The sequence below is a fragment of the Cydia splendana genome, chromosome 3 (genome assembly GCF_910591565.1).
Source record: "Cydia splendana chromosome 3, ilCydSple1.2, whole genome shotgun sequence".
NCBI classification, from domain to species: domain Eukaryota; kingdom Metazoa; phylum Arthropoda; class Insecta; order Lepidoptera; family Tortricidae; genus Cydia; species Cydia splendana.
This window is the reverse complement of record NC_085962.1, coordinates 5,175,709-5,193,974: the sequence shown is the minus strand read 5'-3', so window position 1 is coordinate 5,193,974 and position 18,266 is coordinate 5,175,709. Positions and strand designations below refer to the sequence as shown.

The window sequence follows — 18,266 nt, the reverse complement described above, 5'->3', positions numbered from 1 at the left end:
GTTGTTATTGATTAACATACATAAATATGTACGATTGTTTATTTGCATACGTGACTAGCAAATGGTATATTTGTACATAGCGTAATAATTCCTCCTCCTCCTCGATTCCTCACTCTGCGGCCTTGACCACCGGCAGCTTGGGCCCTGCCCCGCTGCCGGCGGCAGTGGCGGCACCCTAGGTTAGGTTTTTTATAATGTGTTTATATGTATTTTATATTTTATTTACAATCGGCTGGCATTGTTCAGTAAAAATTCGTCAGTAAAGGTTGAAGAAATATACCTCTCGAACAAGTTTGAACAAAATGAACAAGATCACCTCACTTTATATTTCGTCAACTTTACGAAGATATTTTTTGAAATAAGAACAGCACGGTAGCTAGGGTACGTCCTATATCGAAGAGTAATTGTGACCAAACGCACGTCACATCGTGACCAATGCCACGCGCGCGGGAGCACGACCGTCGCTCACGAGCGCCTTGTCCCTGTTTTTTGAACGATATCGGATCGTGCTACTAATAATTCAAGAAGCATTATGTTTGTATCAGTTCGTCTTATAAGCAAGTATAGTTTGGACCTTGTCACAATAACAACTAATAGGAAACCCGGTGGGGAGCTCGCATTATTGTCACGGCGATAAGGTACGAAATCGTACATAAATCGAATTGTTTGACCGTCGTTATTCGATAGAAATATTTGTGAGCGAAGATCAAATATTCAACAATCAAGAAACAGATATTTATTTATTACAATAACAGCGTTAGACATCATATCTGAAGAGAAATGTATTGTTAATAATGAAAATTTTTAAGTCTATACTACATATCATAATAACTTAAATTTGGATTTTAGTCATAATCTTAATACTGGTTACCAACAGTATATGTCACGAGGTTACGCCCCTGCGCTCTCGATGTGTATATCTTAGTAAAACGAGTTAAAGGAACCCTTAGTTTAGAAAACAAACACTCCTGTCTTCTCGTTATTACTTGCGAACATTCCCGCCCGGGCCGGGAAGAACCCTCGAAAGGCGCTCACAATCATAACAATATTCCCAAATTCAATGTTATCCTTGCCATATCGCCATGTTGGTGTGATATATCGAGTCGTGCGTTGTTTATTATGCAAGATATTGCAAAATATGTGGCATATAAAATATAGTTTGCCAAGAGTCGCTAGTCTGTGGAGCATAATAGATAGGCAGAAAAAATTATACTGTATTTTTCTTATGCCAGTAATACACATAACATTTGTTACCCCAAAAAGAAGGATGAGTATAGATTTTTCTAGTGATACATACTGACAAAATTGATTTGTCGGTCTGCCTTCTCTTCGCCCACTGGCATGCCCTAGCGGGCGTCGGTGGCCATCTTTGCAAAGTCTTTGCTATTCTTGGCCAGTCTTGTTAGCGTGGCCACTGGCCGCGTATCGCGCGTATCAGACTGTATGTATTCATAAATAGATTATTTAGTGGCATAATTTTATAATAGTTATTTACGATACAAGTGCGAAAAATAGGAAATTACCTATTCGCACGTGTATCGTACAACGTTTTACAGTACATATGCAATATGGCCCTTTAAATTTTCGAGGTAGTTACGTAATGTGCTTAGTATAGTGTTATTATATGTAGCACAATGTAGCACCAGATGTACTGTAAAAGCCATTAAAAATCTAATAAGAAACTACGTAATTTTTCAATGACATTTCCAAGTATTTCTCCAGTAGACATTTTCTATTGATAGTAGGTAAAGTTTATGAACAAAAAAAAGTATTAACAAAATAATTAAACTAAACATTAAAATTGAAACTAATTTGTAAGGGTTTTACAGTTCCGAGGAGCATAAAAGGGGGTACATTAAGAGTATTAAGACCATCTGTTATCTGTGAACCTGTGTTTTAGCAATTCCATAACTTAAAGTCTGGTAACCATAACAAAATGAACAAACATCTTCATATTTTTGAAATCTATCGGCGATTGCTTGCGAAATTTAATATTTTGTTATGTTAGGACATGTTTGAAGTATTTCGCTGACCTTTCTCCACCGAAATTTAACACGTGTCAATGTTACTAAGAGCAGTGAGACCTATGAAAACTTCCTGTTTTCATAGAATTTGGAGAAGTATCATATGATCCCATTTGGGTATATATGTCGCAGTCGGATCGTATAATCCGCCGTATTACATTACGGCTAGCCGTTTTCAAAAACAGGGGCGTTTTGAAATGCGGCGGTTTAACGATTAGCCGGATTGAATGCGGCTGAATGAGAATCCGCCGGAATGTATTCGGCGCCATACGTTCTTCAACACGGCTAGCCGTAATGTAATACAGCGAGTCATTAGCCGCCGCTTTGACAGTTTTTAGTTCCCATTTTTAACACCCGTGGCGCTGCCTGACAAACGCTGGGGTGTCCATCAAATCTGGAGTTCGTCGGACAGTTTCTTTTCAAAAAACATTTCTTTCGCAACTTAACTAGACGGAGCCCCGCTTCGCAGGGCTCCTATTTCTGAGCGGTTTGCCCTTCGGGCATCTGAAGCTACCTAACGAACCTAACCTACCTACCTATTGATTTAGTGAGACTTCCGTGAAAACATTACACTTTGGGGAAAAAAGCGTAGGTAGGTAAGTAGGTTAGGTTCGTTAGGTAGCTTCAGATGCTCGAAGGGCAAACCGCCCAGAAATAGGAGCCCCGCTTGCGGGGCTCCGTCTATTTAAGTTGCGAAGGAAATGTTTTGGAAAATAAACACATGTAGTGCGGTGGGACCATGGTAAAAATAAATTAAATTGCAAACATTGACAAACTCCGGTTACGTAGGCGACCGAAAGAACTGGTCACTCTACAATCTAAAATAGTAGTACGATGCGGCTAAACGTTGGCCGCCTTATTGAAGAACGTATCGCAATGACAATCCGGCTAATCGTCGAACCGCCGCATTTCAAAACGCCCCTGTTTTTGATAACGGCTAGCCGTAATGTAATACGGCGGATTATACGATCTGACTACGACATATACATCCCGACGTTTCGAACCTTTCTTTGAGATCTTTGGGATCTTAATTGTAATAAATTGATCTTAATAAACTATCACTCGCCGCTGCAGGTCGTGTCTATTTTGCAAGGATTTAGGGAACTTCTTTCTACTAAACTAACTAGTCACTTACCAAAGAGTTATTGATTATAATATAATATACTCGTAGAAAGTCAAGCCTAAAAAAACCCGCAACGTACTGCACCTTTAAAAGAAGGAGCCTGTCACACTTAGCTTCGGTGTTACAAAATGTAATAACCGTATTTGTTAGTAACTCGTATATGCCAGCAGTATCTGAGTTATTACGCTTCCCGAGCTGACGCGACGTGTACTCTGAGTTATGAATGTCCGTGATAGGTCGGAGAGAGCGAAACGTCAGGCAACGTTCACACGTGTATGTTAATACTCGTGGACCTAACTACACTGGGTTCCTGAGGCGTGATCTGGATTTGTTGTGGATATAATCTGTCAGTGTCCAAAGTGACATTTCTGGTTGAGGAAATGACGGTGTTAATGACGTTATTCACTTACTGAAGGCTTCAACAACCTGCCTAGTTACCTACCTATACTTAGAAACGCGCGATGACTAAAAAAAATGCTCGTATAAGCCCAGCGGTCTTCGAGAAATCGGGAAACAAAGATAAAAAAAACCCTGCTACTAGTTAACTACTTGCTTGATGCTTAAAAATGACACCCATAATTGTAAACAGAATACCAAGTTCGATTGCCAGGATAATACTCTTAATTAAACAAGATACTATAATACAAGTAAACACAATTTACAAACAACTTTATGTACACGACAGAAAGTTCAAAGTCGAACCATAGTAATTTCCATGAGCACATAATTTGCTAGTATTACTTTTGCGAATGTAGCTATGATGAATGGCCGACCTAATTGATGAATGTTTAATTTATTACCGTTTCTAACTAATTCAGAGTCAGTTGTTGTAAATGTTTCAGCAATTTTTTATTATAATTGATGGTTGCCTTTACTTTAAACCTAAGTTTTAGGCTAAACAAGGCAATTTGATTATTATTTATTACGCAAGCGAAAGAACTTTAACAAATTATGAAATCAGAATGCCGCCTAGGTATAATAGGTGTCCTGTACGGCTACCATGAGTTGGCGTTTGACGTTTACACTAACGACTGTGTAAACTCGAGCGCAGTCCTTCTCTATCGCACCAATGCATAGTGTAACGGATAAATAAAAAATAATTCGATTCACTATACTTATGTATTTTTCTTTTATTTACAGGCATGCTGAGATCTACATACGACCGCTCAGACCACGAACGTGAGTATTTATATGATTCGTTTTTGTATACACCTAGCATGTGATAGGCATACGAGTCGTGATTAAAAGGTATGAAGATAAATAGGTATAAACTGCATGGCCCTGTATCCAGAAATCTTTAAATAAGTCCTACATTCTTTCTTAGATTAACGCGTTACATTTTTGGTAAAAGTGATGTGTGATAAGCAAAGCCTTCAAAAAAAACCTAAGCCTATTTATTTTTTATTTACGACAAATAGCTAATAAAAAAAAACAAATAAATAATGGTTGACCTACATTCTAAAAAATAAGTCGCTTAACTTCAAACTCGGATAAATCCATCTGTCAGATTATGCGCTTTTGGTATTAAGAAAAGGTAATAGGGTAGAAATTTGCTGAGAAGGTCGAATGGATTTACCCGAGTTTGAAGTTAAGCGACATGTACTTAGTTTACTCGCAAACAAGAAAAACGGCAATTGGCTATCTATTAAGCTAATAATAATGATGCCTGCGTTACACAAAGCTTTTGTTCAAACTCCCGAAGGCCATTAATAATTTCCGTTTTTCTTGTAATTTTCGGTATTAAATTATAAAGTATACGTTTTTATAAAAGCAGCATGAAAGCAGTCTCCGAGAAACGTCGATTATTAGAGCCTCTAACGAAAACAACGATTTTTCATGGCGCCTCCTTCGGGTACAAACCTTTATTGTAAAACGGAAAATCACCCGCCATTGTTTAACTAACGGAAAAACGGATATTCTCGACGAGTGTCAGCCGCTTTAACGATAAAAAAATAATGCAAATTCACTTCGGGGAGCTATCTACTGAAATAATGTGCGATCGTTACATAGATAACGGGAGTTTTTCCGTTAAATCGTTCTCGTTTAACGACATTGCCCTTCGTTAAACTGAAAAGTGATTCAGGTAGTCATTTGCGTTGAGTGTCCTTTCATTTGTTGGACTCTTTTGAGCGTGTACTAAATGTGTTTTTGTGTTGTTATTGTATTTTTTCCAAGTGTACTTGGAAGTGGAGTGCTAGCGTCCTGCGGCGGCATTTCAGATAACGATTGTTTATTTTATGTTCGGAATATCGGAGCATTTCTGTAGACTGTGGATATAAAATCGACACAATCCTTCTTGCTTTGTTTGATTTTCGAGTGATTTAACCACTGTAAGTGCAACTGCTTATAGTGCACAGGTAAGCACAGTTTACACCTAAACGAGAGTTTGTTATTATTTTTTCTTTATTTCTATCTGTTCTTAGATTAGGCTTTTTACTATCAATATACCATTACATACGAAACACATACCATACGAAACAACCCAGCCAACCTAGGGTCCCGCCGCCAATAAGGCAGGGCCCATCCTGCAGAGAGGAAACGCCGTAATATTTAACCGCGCCGTTTACCGCCTCCTTTCTCTCAACCTGTAGGCCTAGCACAGAAGGTAGACTACCGTCCCTCTCTAATTAATTCAGTGAAAAAAAGACGGGTAGTTTATCTCGCTGGCGAGATACTGTCGCGCCGCTGCTGTGCTAAGCCTGCTGACTCTTAATCCAGCCATCTAACTGCAGGTTCAAGAGACTTAAGGAAGAAGAAAATTGATGAAAATTTATAATATAGCTGCCAATATTTTGCAGCACGATTTATAATGTAGGTAAACTGTATACGAACGGGTTAGGTATGAGTTGCACCAAAGACTATTTAAATAAATAAATAAATATCAGGGGACATCTTACACAGATCAACCTAACCCCAAACTAAGCAAAGCTTGTACTATGGGTGCTAGGCGACGATATACATACGCATATAGATAAATACATACTTATATACATAGAAATACACCCATGACTCGGGAACAAATATTTGTGTTCATCACACAAATAAATGCCCGTACCGGGATTCGAACCCAGGACCATCGGCTTCACAGACAGGGTCGCTACCCACTAGGCCACACCGGTCGTCATTAAAGAAAATCAGTCGCATTGAATACAAGTACTTGCATGAGTTTAGAGAACGGGTTTCTTAATATATTTAATATGTATGTCGCCTGTTGTTACCTCTATTATCTTTGTTAATGTTACTGCACTTTATTGTAAACTACGAGTAGGTATGTGATGATGGATGCTCTCCTGACCGATTTCGGCCACAGCGACTGTGTGCTCTGGAGTAGGCAATTTTTAACTCGTGTTATTAGAGTGTAGCTGATCCACTCTCTGGTGCGCCCTTAAGTGGCTCACATACCCTATCTTCTTGCTAAATACCCGAGCGCATTTTGGGCACGTCAGCACACCACCTATATAATTGTAGGAAATTGAGGTAGGTAGGTATGTGAGGTGTGCAATAAAGAGTATTGTATTGTATGTCTGTGTCTCACGGAAGTTTTGTTATTAAAACTAGCATGGGTCGTTCAATTTTAAATGTGAGCTATTTGGTAGAGTTTGTTGCTAGTCGCTTTCGAAAGAAATAAGTTATTTAAAATGGGAAAACACAAGTGTGTGTAACGTAGTTAAAAAGTAATATGTACTTACTACTTTCTTTTGAAATCAATACCGACATATTATTAAAAGTAAATGTATGCTGTTTGGTGTAAATAATCTAGGAAATAAAGAAAAGATGCCCAATTCAAGTGTAAACTATATAATGCATTTATGCCCAAAGATGAACCAGAGACTTTTCGCTTCTCGGTCAATTACTCAGATATATTATAGGTACATTAAATTATGTTGATACATTAAAATCATTAGCAGCGTAAATAAATACAAACAGTGGCTTTTAACAGCACGTGTATCGATTATCGTAACTTTGATATTAAAATATAGACGAATAGCCTTTTAGCTAAATCAAATTTTCTTCCATCCTTGAACTACATAATTTATTTAAGATTCCTGTTTATATTGAATCTATTAATCATAGTTACCGGATCTCAAAAGGCTTATTTTGTAAGGAATCGGGGAATTCTAAAGCAAATCGGGTCCCTTAAACGCCTTTCATCACCTCTCAATAGGGCTGTTCAAAAATTGGCGATAAATTTCAAACTGCGATCAGTAACGGCCTACACTTGTCGATAAATATAATTTAGTTTTTACAAGCTTTTTATTAACTTGCAATGTACCTCTAAGAATGTACATAATATGGAAGTATGTTTGTTAGGGTCAAATCTTGCAAGTTAAATTCGACCCACTTCCCGGTTTCCGATGAAGCCGAAAATTTGCATACTAGTGTCAGTCGGGTGACTACGAGTATGCAATTTTATGGTACCATGGAGCTGATCTGAAGATGGAGACAGGATGTGGCCATAGAAACTCTGCGATAAAACAACGCAACCTAATTGTGTTTGGGGTTTTTAGAACTGTCTCGAAGAGTATTAGTTGCGGAAAGAAAAATTTAGTCAGCGATAAAAGCTTGTACCAAAAATGAAGTTTTTGAAAATCGTAGCGCTTTTTTAGATCACAATACATCAGCCAAAGATTTAATTAGCAATCTTGAGGCCTTTCTCTAGTAACTTCATCGATTCGAAACCTGATTTCTTGAGTTTCGCTCGATAGAAAAAAATCACGAACATAGGTCTAAAACGTACCTTAAAGTATACATTTTTGCACAATAGTTAAAAATATGAAACTCCTTTAATAATTATTTATTTATTTATTTTTGTTCGAACTCATCGATTACTTTTTTTTGTTAGAAGATAGAACTTACAAAAATTAAAATACAAAAGCATGATATCCATCAGCGTGCGTTTACGCTCAGTGAGAGTGAGAGAAGAACCTGAACCCACGGGGCCTTAAGTACCTTGGACGTGTTAGTGTTAGACATATGTATTTAGTAAATTCAAATATCACAGTTTAGTAGAACACAGCTACAAATGTGTAACAGCGGAGCTAAGCGGGATCAAAAACAGCAATTAATTATCCATAGTGCAGTTAAGTATCTTTTCAACGTCGCTAACGTTACCGAAATTAATTTACGTCAACCACCTACTTCGCAAAGAGAACTTTACGCCGAAAACTTGTCTTAACTCGCGTCTAACTCGCAAACAATCGCGTTTAGTACAATTTGGTCGCTCGAACGAGTTCCGAGAGAGTTGCCGTAGTAGCTCGTTCACGGTGAATGCCACAATACAGCTTCAACCCTCAGTATCTTATTTGTATGAAACAAGCGTATTCGCATACAGCTAGTGGCTGCAGGTACCATTATAGCTAGAATAGAATATTTTTTCTTCTGTGTTAGTAAAATACCTACGTATTTTGCAGTTTAAAGAAATTTCCTTTACTTGTCTGATGTCTAGTCCGTTTATCCCTCCCCTCCTAACCCTCCTTACGTATAGTGCAACAACTCATTTTATTTTATAATATAATTCATTGTTTACCTTATTCTCACAGGTCACACAATTGATGAAAGATATTTCAAAATTAGTTAGGTATTGCACTTTACGTTAGAGCAATTGTGCAGATGTTCTTACACAATCACAGTGAAAATTTTATTTTATTTTATACTTTAAATTAACATTATATTGTAGTCTAGCTAACGTGCTAAACATACAGGAAAGATAATAATGAAACGGTTGATTAAAGTGGCCATGAATGTGTTCCAGACGTCCGTTTGTGAAAAATTTAACTTGCTGAAAAATCGCCGTTGTCAGTTAGAACGGTACCGTTTACTTTTTTTCGAAAAATCATAAACTTTTGGGTTATTTAGACTCAAAATCACGAGTACTATTGAATGAGACAAAATAAAATAAGTGTCCCCAGTTTTTCATACAAATTTTGGGTGTCAGTTTTGTAATGGTCCATACACAATGTATGTGAAAATGCGTTATAAAACTGTCATTTTTTTGGGACCCATTTTTTTCTGTTTAGTCCTCGTGATTCTGAGTAGAAATAACCCAAAAGTTGATGGAATTTGGAAAAAAATTAAATGGTACACTTTTAAGTGAAAATGCCCTCCTATGAAGTTAATTGACTGTGTACAACAATTTGACGGCGCCCTGACGGCAGAGTTTTGAGTACTTGCTTCTCGAATATTCGAGATTGCGAGATGCTTGCCTATTCCCCGGTAATTTATTGCTTGTTTGTTAATCTATGGCTTAATTGGATCCGCTCGGGCGTGGCGAAGTCTACCGCTTGTGCTTAACGACTGGAATTCGCGGTTAGATTAAAATATTGCAAATACTTATGGCGTGGTAAAATTATGTACGGTGGATATATCTACATACGAGTCTGTAGACAGTTTTTTAACTGACTGTATATTACCTGATGTTTCTGACTGACTGACTGATATTTACAAATTATTTAAAGGTTCCATCTTTTTCGTTTTTCGTAAATAATTTGTAAACGGTGGCCCGTAGCAAAAAAATGTTCTTTTTATACATAATAGACATAAAATTGTCCACAAAAAGATCTTATACACTTTTTGCTAGGATATTTAAAAAGCCGTTAGACCGCGTAGACCGTTAGCTTCACTCCCACCCTCTGGTACTTTTAGTATGTTGTTTAATACACCATTCCCTACAACTATGCCAAAATACGCTTATACACATATTATTTCCCCGTTTTTCCTTCGTTTGGTGGCCTAATTGTAATTGAAGTAAAATTGGAAAGGAAAAAACAATAACGTATCAATTAAAACGATCACAGTCGCACTCTTCACAAGTGACATAACACAATATTTTCACAACACTGTTACATCAAAGAGGGTGTGAGGAGTTTTTTTATTCGATCCCGTTCAAAGCAAATTGCGGAACCGTTTGATTTATTCGGCGAGTAGTGTATGCGTGCTAGCCCGCCCGAAAACGTGCAATTATTTACGAATGCATTGCTTTTGTTGGTTCGAATTTGATGCTAGTTCGAATTTCAAAAAATGCCCCTTATTCAATGGGCATAGCAAAATATCATGTGTCAACATTTTAATCCTTAAACAAGAAAAGAAAACCGACTTCACTACACAGTTTTAAATGCAAATTTTCCATCCAACAGTCAGTTTATGACGAAAATAGGTAGTAAGAGTTATTTTGGAATATGTATATACTAAAATCAACGTATTTGTCCCCGCCGGGCACAGATGGGAATAAGTGTTTTCAATAGTTTTCATATAAATCATTCCCATTTGTCCCGATTTCAAGTATGCCGATGACGTGAGGCCACAAATGGGAATATAAAATCGCTATAGTTAGCCAACAATTTGAGGAGTTCCCTCAATTTCTCTAGGATCCCGTTGTCAGATCCTGTCTTGATGACAATGAAATTAACATAGCATTTCAAAAAAAAAAGTGTCAGGGTAATCGATGAACATACTTAGTGACTTAAAAAAAAAAAGATTACGTCAAACTGAGAGCTTCCCCCTTTTCTGGCGTCGGTTAATAAAAGCGGAATATCCGACTTTAAAGAATAGTATGTACTCGTAGATATTGTAGATACAAAATAAATTAACCTGTCTAATTTTCGCTTTGAACTCACCCGTGAGTTGCGGCCTGGGAGCAATAGTACAGCAGCAGGTGCAAAAGAGTGATGGATCTACTCAATACCCCGTCTGCTGAATGGAAAAAATTGATGGACATCACATAACAGTAGAACGTCTTAACTGCCATACCTCCTCTAACAACTGAAGTCGTTTTGTGCTTGTAAATAGCTCTGTATTATGCGGGTTTTTATGGTAATTTATCTGTAATGTTATATGTAAAGGAACTCGCTCTTAATAAGTTGAACTCTAAGGTGCATTGGGTTAAAAATGAACGGATTTTTGATGAGATTAGCAGTGTTGCATTGAAACCACCGTAAAACAATTACGTAGGTTTTGTGTTGGAAAATTGTACATGGAGGGTGCTACATTTTTTGCAATGTGGTGTCTTAGTCGGTGGATAATGCTGAACGTCAGATGCGAAGAATACAACCGACGCCTACACAAGTGCCCACCTTACGCGCGTAGATTATCCGCGTAAAACTTAACGCGGCAGGTAAATTTATCGTATCGCATTATGGCCGTCAGCCCGGGCAGTTAGCCGGAGCACCGCCGAGGGATGCGTAATGCAATAGCTGCCTACGGAACGCCGCCATTCGTATGGTAATTTTAATCGGAAACCACGCCGTAGTGAAAAGCGAACAGTACCGTGTTCATGTGACATTGAAGCTTTGTTCATAAGTACTGATTTATTAAAATATATTTGTAACGATACCTACAAGGACATTTTGGTCGAAATCGCTCGATATGTTTCGATATGTTTGAGGATCTCGACTGCTGCAACCACTATAAAAGTGACATTTTTTAGATCAAGTTTGCTAAAAGTTGAAATTTCAATTGTTTTAATGATGAAAAAGTAGATACATTTAAGAATTTTGGGGAGAACAATAGATAAATAAAATGTATTTATTTGCGAGAATATGGTACATTCATGTGACCTTAAATTATAAGTTCCATCATATTCTAACCTGAAGGCGATGTACATTGTGTACAAATACAAACATGTTGTATCTCATATATTTATCTTTCAATCTTTGGTTTACAGAAATATATATTAGTAAAATAAAACTAGGAACAATGAAACAACTAAACTACGAAAATAATCATTTTGATCCATTTATGTGGTTCAACTGAGGAACTAGAGTTAGACCCAGAAAAGTCTGCAGCGGTTTTGATAGCCCACGCAGTGCAAGTGATAGGTATTTTACGTCATAATTTCATAGACGTTTGACGTTTAAAATAACACTTGCACTGCGCGGGCTATCAAAATTGCTGCAGACTTTCCTTGGTCTAACTCTACCACCAACATCGCAAAATCGATAAAAGTAATTTGCCTATCTGTCACTGGAATATGCAAGAGGCAGATAACGATTTTAATTTTTTCTATGTAACCTAGGTCCTCCTGTGCTAGTGTGGTGTTATAGTGACTTACATACTACTTTACTTTTTTCACTCTGAAATTTGTAGCGAAAATTTCTGGTTTCTTATAGTTTATGAGAGAGCAAAAGAATGTTTCAATTAAGTTTGTTTCGTGAATGGGTTTGTGTAAGTATGATGCGGGTTTTTAACCGCCTCATCGATCAATCGATCAAAATTCAGACTTTTATTTATTTGTATGCTTATTTGATTAATTGTTGAAACAAAACCAATGTTTAGATACCTACTTAAACTTAATTAAACAGTGATGATTTTTTATTTTATTTTATTTATTTGGAAAGCAAACAGAAATAAGTGAGCAGAAGATAAGTTTACAGAGACACACGAAGGACATTAACTTATTTCCTTAACAGCTCTCACTAAACATGTATAACAGAAATATACTACACTTAACTACTCTTAAAGTACTAAATACAGTTATTAATTTACTAACACTATGATGTTTGTATATTTTTATGTAGATAGGTAAATGTATAAATTAACACTATCTACCTATATTAACAAAGGGTCTTAACCTAATAAAAAGGCAAAATTATCACTAGGGATCTGAATGCCTCCGGGTTGCATAAAAACAATGTTCAGGACAGAGAAATTTTCAAGCAGGGAAGTGGGTCCCATTGCAGTACGGTACATACAAGTAGACACTGATGATTATAACAACAAAAGAAGTGTGTATTTTTAATTATAACAACAAAGTGAAAAACCAAAGCAGTGTGTATTTTCGATTATCACAACAAAGTGAAAAACTAAGAAGTGTGTATTTTCAATTATAACAACAAAGTGAAACACCAAAGTAGTGTGTATTTTCGATTATCACAACAAAGTAAAAAACAAAAGTAGTGTGTATTTTCGATTATCACAACAAAGTAAAAAACAAAAGTAGTGTGTATTTTCGATTATCACAACAAAGTAAAAAACAAAAGTACTGTGTATTTTCGATTATCACAACAAAGTAAAAAACAAAAGTAGTGTGTATTTTCGATTATGACAACAAAGTGAAAACAAAAGAAGCGTGTATTTCCGAATATCACAACTAAGAATACAGAAAATCCAAAATATAATGAAAGAAACCCCTCGATATGTAAGATGCAATAATAAATCCAGAAATAATTCCACCGAGTCCAGACATAGTAAGTTTTACAGTACAACGGGCGAATGTGCGCGCCGATTTAAGAGCTCATCTCCAGTCAATTTAGATCCGGAGATACCGCCGCGAACTGCGCCCGAGTCACGAGCGGGAGCGATTTTAATGAGGCGTCCGTCCTTACAAAATAATACCACGTTAATCTGAATTGAGCTCGTACAGGTAGTTATTCAAGAATGACGCCCTTGGGTTAAAATGAATTTATTGTCCTAATTTACAGATCTTTAAATAATAATAAATATTATACCTAAGACAAGCTTACACAAATCGACCTACAGCGGTATTTGAGACACGTCAAATACTAGATATTGAAACGATTGAAACGAGATTTCTTCAAACAAAAACGTCACTTTCGACACTTGTTTGACACTGACATATCCGATCAATATCGTTTCAATATCTAGTATTTGACGTATCTCATTGTTCGAATACGGCTACTAGTCCCACAGTAAGCTTGCGTTGTGGATACTAGACGAGATATACTTAGAAAACATTTATAATTCAAAAACAAATACATATCTGTGATAAACACACAAATAAATGCCCTTACCATTCGAACCCGGGACCGCGTTCTTCGTAGGCAGGGTCACTACCAACTACGCTAGACCATAATAAATCTCTGGCAAAACCCTTGTAGCTCACGCCACACGCCAATCCCCCTCGCATTCGCCATTTTTCCCGCTAGATATTATTATGGCCGCCCGAGGAGCCGTTTTCTGCCCACTTATAATTTGCGGGTGTTTGGTATCTGGTATCCTCCGGAGACCACTGGTATCCGGCTCGGTTACATATGTGCGGTTATGGATGGCAGGTGTCGGGTGCCGAATTGATTATGTCGAATTCGAGATTTTAGGGCCAAGAGAAGTAAGTTATATTCGATTTTTTTGTGAGACATCCGTGAATATTTCATTCACAGAAATAGGTATTTAAATTGGTTCTGTACATATGATTGTATGCGTTTATTTTCTAGTAAATCCATTCAAAAGTAGTCATAGGAGTCAGGATACACTTTGTTACCGCAGGTTAAACATTATACAATTATACATTATACAAATATAGGCGAGAGAGATACCTATAGGTACATATGTCATATGTACCTATTGGTATCTCTGGCCTATTTTAGCAATAAATCATGTATGAACTTTTTATTAATATTAATATTCCTACTGAACTGAACTGAACAAAACAAGCTCTTCGATTAAAATCGATAGTATAAACCTTTTGAGGCTTAAATTAGGTATCAAAAATTCAACAATCAGTATTTAGTAAAAACCGTCGAATGAACTTTACTAAGTACATACCAACTACATAAATACTTAATACTACTACCTCCGAGACTTACGTCAAAATGTGTATATTTAGTACTAATTTTCAGGGCAGCAGTTGGTACATATTATTTATTTTAAACTTTATTGCACATAAAAAAGTACAATAGGCGGACTTAATGCATCTAGGCATTCTCCACCAGTCTAAAAGAAATGAGTCAAGGTGGGTGCAGTGAGAAAAAAAACAACGGGTTGCACTCCGGGAGTGCCGGCAGAAGTGAAAGCTCAATGACATTGTAACAGTTTTTCGATCAAGTCACGTGTCCGTCTTACGAAGCGTTTTACGTCTTACGTCAAAATATTAATAACAGCGCCATCTAGTGCAAAATGTCTGCAGCACTATGTATAATTGAGGTTAACGCCATCTAGCGTTATTTCGTCGCATTACTTGAAACCCCTAAGCACATCACTGTTAGTACTCAAGTTATATTAGTACCAGTTAAAGGGAAACTCACTAGATGGCATTTAAATCAATATAGAAAAACTCAATGACATTGTAACAGTTTTTCGATCAGGTCACGTGTGACGGACACGTGACGTCACGTCTTACGAATCTTACCTGTCGCGTGTTTAACATTTTTTCCCCATCACAAAAGTGCTTAGCACCGCTAAACAAGTTTTCACTTCAAAAATAAACTATGTAGGTACACACCTACTTTACGGCTACCGAAGCTACGTATGTTTAATTGAATCAATTAGAACCAACTCACGTAATAACGGGAGTTTTAAACATTACCTTCTTTTTTCACGGCAGTAAAATCTTTACACCCACTTCGCCACCTTTATTTCCAAAATGAAGTAAACTTAAATGATTCCCATTTTAACTTAGGACCTTTGGCGACCGCCCCGTACCTTAAACGCGAGACGCAAAGACGCGTTAACGGGAGAGGAAAAGAGACAGTATAAACTACGGCAAAAGTAATAAAATGTAAGTTGACAACTGTCAAAATTAGAGCGTACAATGTTGGGTTTTATTGCGATGGACGAAATTAGTTGAATTAAGCGGTAGTAAAAATGTTAATCAATAAGTTTTTAGTGCCCCGCCGGTGCGGCTAATGTTACTTTGTCTAGCGTTGGTTACATTTTCTCCTGCCGAGTGATGATGGGTAAGCATAGTCTAATAAAACATGGTCTTCCATTCCCAGAGTGACACGGGCCTACGTCACAACAACATGGCCGCTATATATAGCGCTATCGCATATTATCATATAGCGCTGTCGCATGATGACGTAGGCCCGTGTCAGTTAGGTGACCTAGAAAAGACGGGAATGGAGTACCAGGCGGAGTATATTATTATACCATGATGGGTAAGTATGTGCATTGTGCAGTCCTTCGATATATTTTGACGACCGGTCTGGCCTAGTGGGTAGTGACCCTGCCTGTGAAGCCGATGGTCCTGGGTTCGAATCCCAGTAAGGGCATTTATTTGTGTGATGACACAGATATTTGTTCCTGAGTCATGGTTGTTTTCTATGTATTTAAGTATTTATATATTATATATATCGTTGTCTGAGTACCCTCAACACAAGCCTTCTTGAGCTTACTGGGGGACTTGGTCAATCTGTGTAAGAATGTCCTGTAATATTTATTTATTTATTTTATTTCTGACTGTAACCGGCCAAGTGCGAGTCGGACTCGCGCACGAAGGGTTCCGTACCATTACACGAAAAACGGCAAAAATATCACGTTTGTTGTATGGGATCCCCACTTACATTTTTATTTTATTATGTTTTTAGTATTTGTTGTTATAGCGACAACAGAAATACATCATCTGTGAAAATAACACGAGATACAGCCTGGTGATAGACAGACGAACAGACAGACAGACAGACAGACGGACAGTGGAGTCTTAGTAATAGGGTTTCGGGATCGTCATCTTAGTAATTAGGGGTCGGTTTTACCCTTTGGGTATGGAACCCTAAAAACCGTTCATATAGTATGTGGATAAGTCAATAAAATTAAACAAAGGCAGAATGTAAATTGCCTTTTACCAGTTTCACCTGTTAGTGTTTGGTCCTTTCGCATTTCTCAAAGGTTAGCTGGAAGAGATCCTTTTTAGGAATAAGTTTTTATTATTTTTGTTTTGTTTTGTCCGTTTTATGTAAACCTGTTTATGTGCAATAAAGTGACATACATACATACATACATGTAGGTATAGTCAGCACCAAATAGATTGTAACACACCTTTGTTACCATAGAAATAAGGATGTGTCCCGATATATTTGGCCACTTTGGCCGTCGCTATATATTTGATGGTGACTATACACATAACATTAATCAATACACTTAAATAAAGTACCTACCTACATTAATCATCCTGAAAGCATTCATTATCAAAGATACATTTACATCAACAACAGAGATATTGACTGATGTATAATTTCTAAATATAAATACTGAATGTACAAATTGTACATGTATAATAACTGTAATATCATATGTTTGGACATATTGTGAGCCCAGACATTAAAAACCGGGCAAGTGCGAGTCGGACTCGCGCACGAAGGGTTCCGTACCATAATGCAAAAAAAAAAAACAAAAAAAAAAGCAAAAAAAAAAACGGTCACCCATCCAAATACTGACCACTCCCGACGTTGCTTAACTTTGGTCAAAAATCACGTTTGTTGTATGGGAGCCCCATTTAAATCTTTATTTTATTCTGTTTTTAGTATTTGTTGTTATAGCGGCAACAGAAATACATCATCTGTGAAAATTTCAACTGTCTAGCTATCACGGTTCGTGAGATACAGCCTGGTGACAGACGGACGGACGGACGGACGGACGGACGGACGGACGGACGGACAGCGAAGTCTTAGTAATAGGGTCCCGTTTTACCCTTTGGGTACGGAACCCTAAAAATGAAACCTTTTTAAGTAAGCTCCAGCGTTTCTTTAGAAAAGTAAAAGTTCTAAAGAAATCCTTGAATGAAGCCTTCTTGAAAAATAAACATTAGAATTTAGATTTTCGTAAGTTTTTACAGTAATACTTTGTACACATATTGGAAATGAACTGTAGGTACTTTTTCTTGTTTCTAATTGTATTAGGATAATATTATTCCGAAGTTGAGCTGGAAAGACAAACGGACGGTTAGCATCAAAGTTGCAGCTTTAGAGGGGGGAATATTTTAAAACGTTGGTCGGTATTGTTTCTATCCGACTGTATATGAAGAGAGAATAATGTTTTGTGTATCTAGACGTAGTGCTTATCTACGTTCGCAAAAGTGATGATACTAGGGTTGGACCAAGCTTAACTCTGCAAATACTTTGCAGTGCAAATATAAACGTGGAATTTCTGACGATAATAGTGGCACTTTCACACTTAGAAGTGTCAAAAGTCGGTGGAAAGTTAACTTAAACGGAGCCTAGTTCAGGTTGAGCGGCATATTTCCGATCTAAATGTCCGCCCATCGCTGTACGAACTACAAGGTTTTCCCGCATGTCGGAATCGACATTAATGCAAAACTTACATAGGCCTTGCGGTATTAAATGAAAAGACTTTGCACTTTGGTACGATACGCCTTAATAGCATACGCACACTGCTTTGCTAGCCAGAGATCCATTGTTACTAATCAATCCGCAACACTTACGAAACTAAAACAC

At 37.2% G+C, this 18,266-nt stretch overlaps 1 protein-coding gene across 4 annotated transcripts in view; it reads left to right on the top strand.

Annotated features, from left to right (window-relative positions):
• Positions 1-18,266, top strand: part of LOC134806382 (teneurin-m) — a 693,234-nt gene that overhangs the window by 591,957 nt on the left and 83,011 nt on the right. For all 4 annotated transcript variants that reach the window (XM_063779611.1, XM_063779613.1, XM_063779610.1 and 1 more), the window contains one exon: positions 4,288-4,326. In XM_063779611.1, coding sequence (XP_063635681.1) covers positions 4,288-4,326 — 39 coding nt within the window. The remainder of the gene's footprint in view (positions 1-4,287; positions 4,327-18,266) is intronic.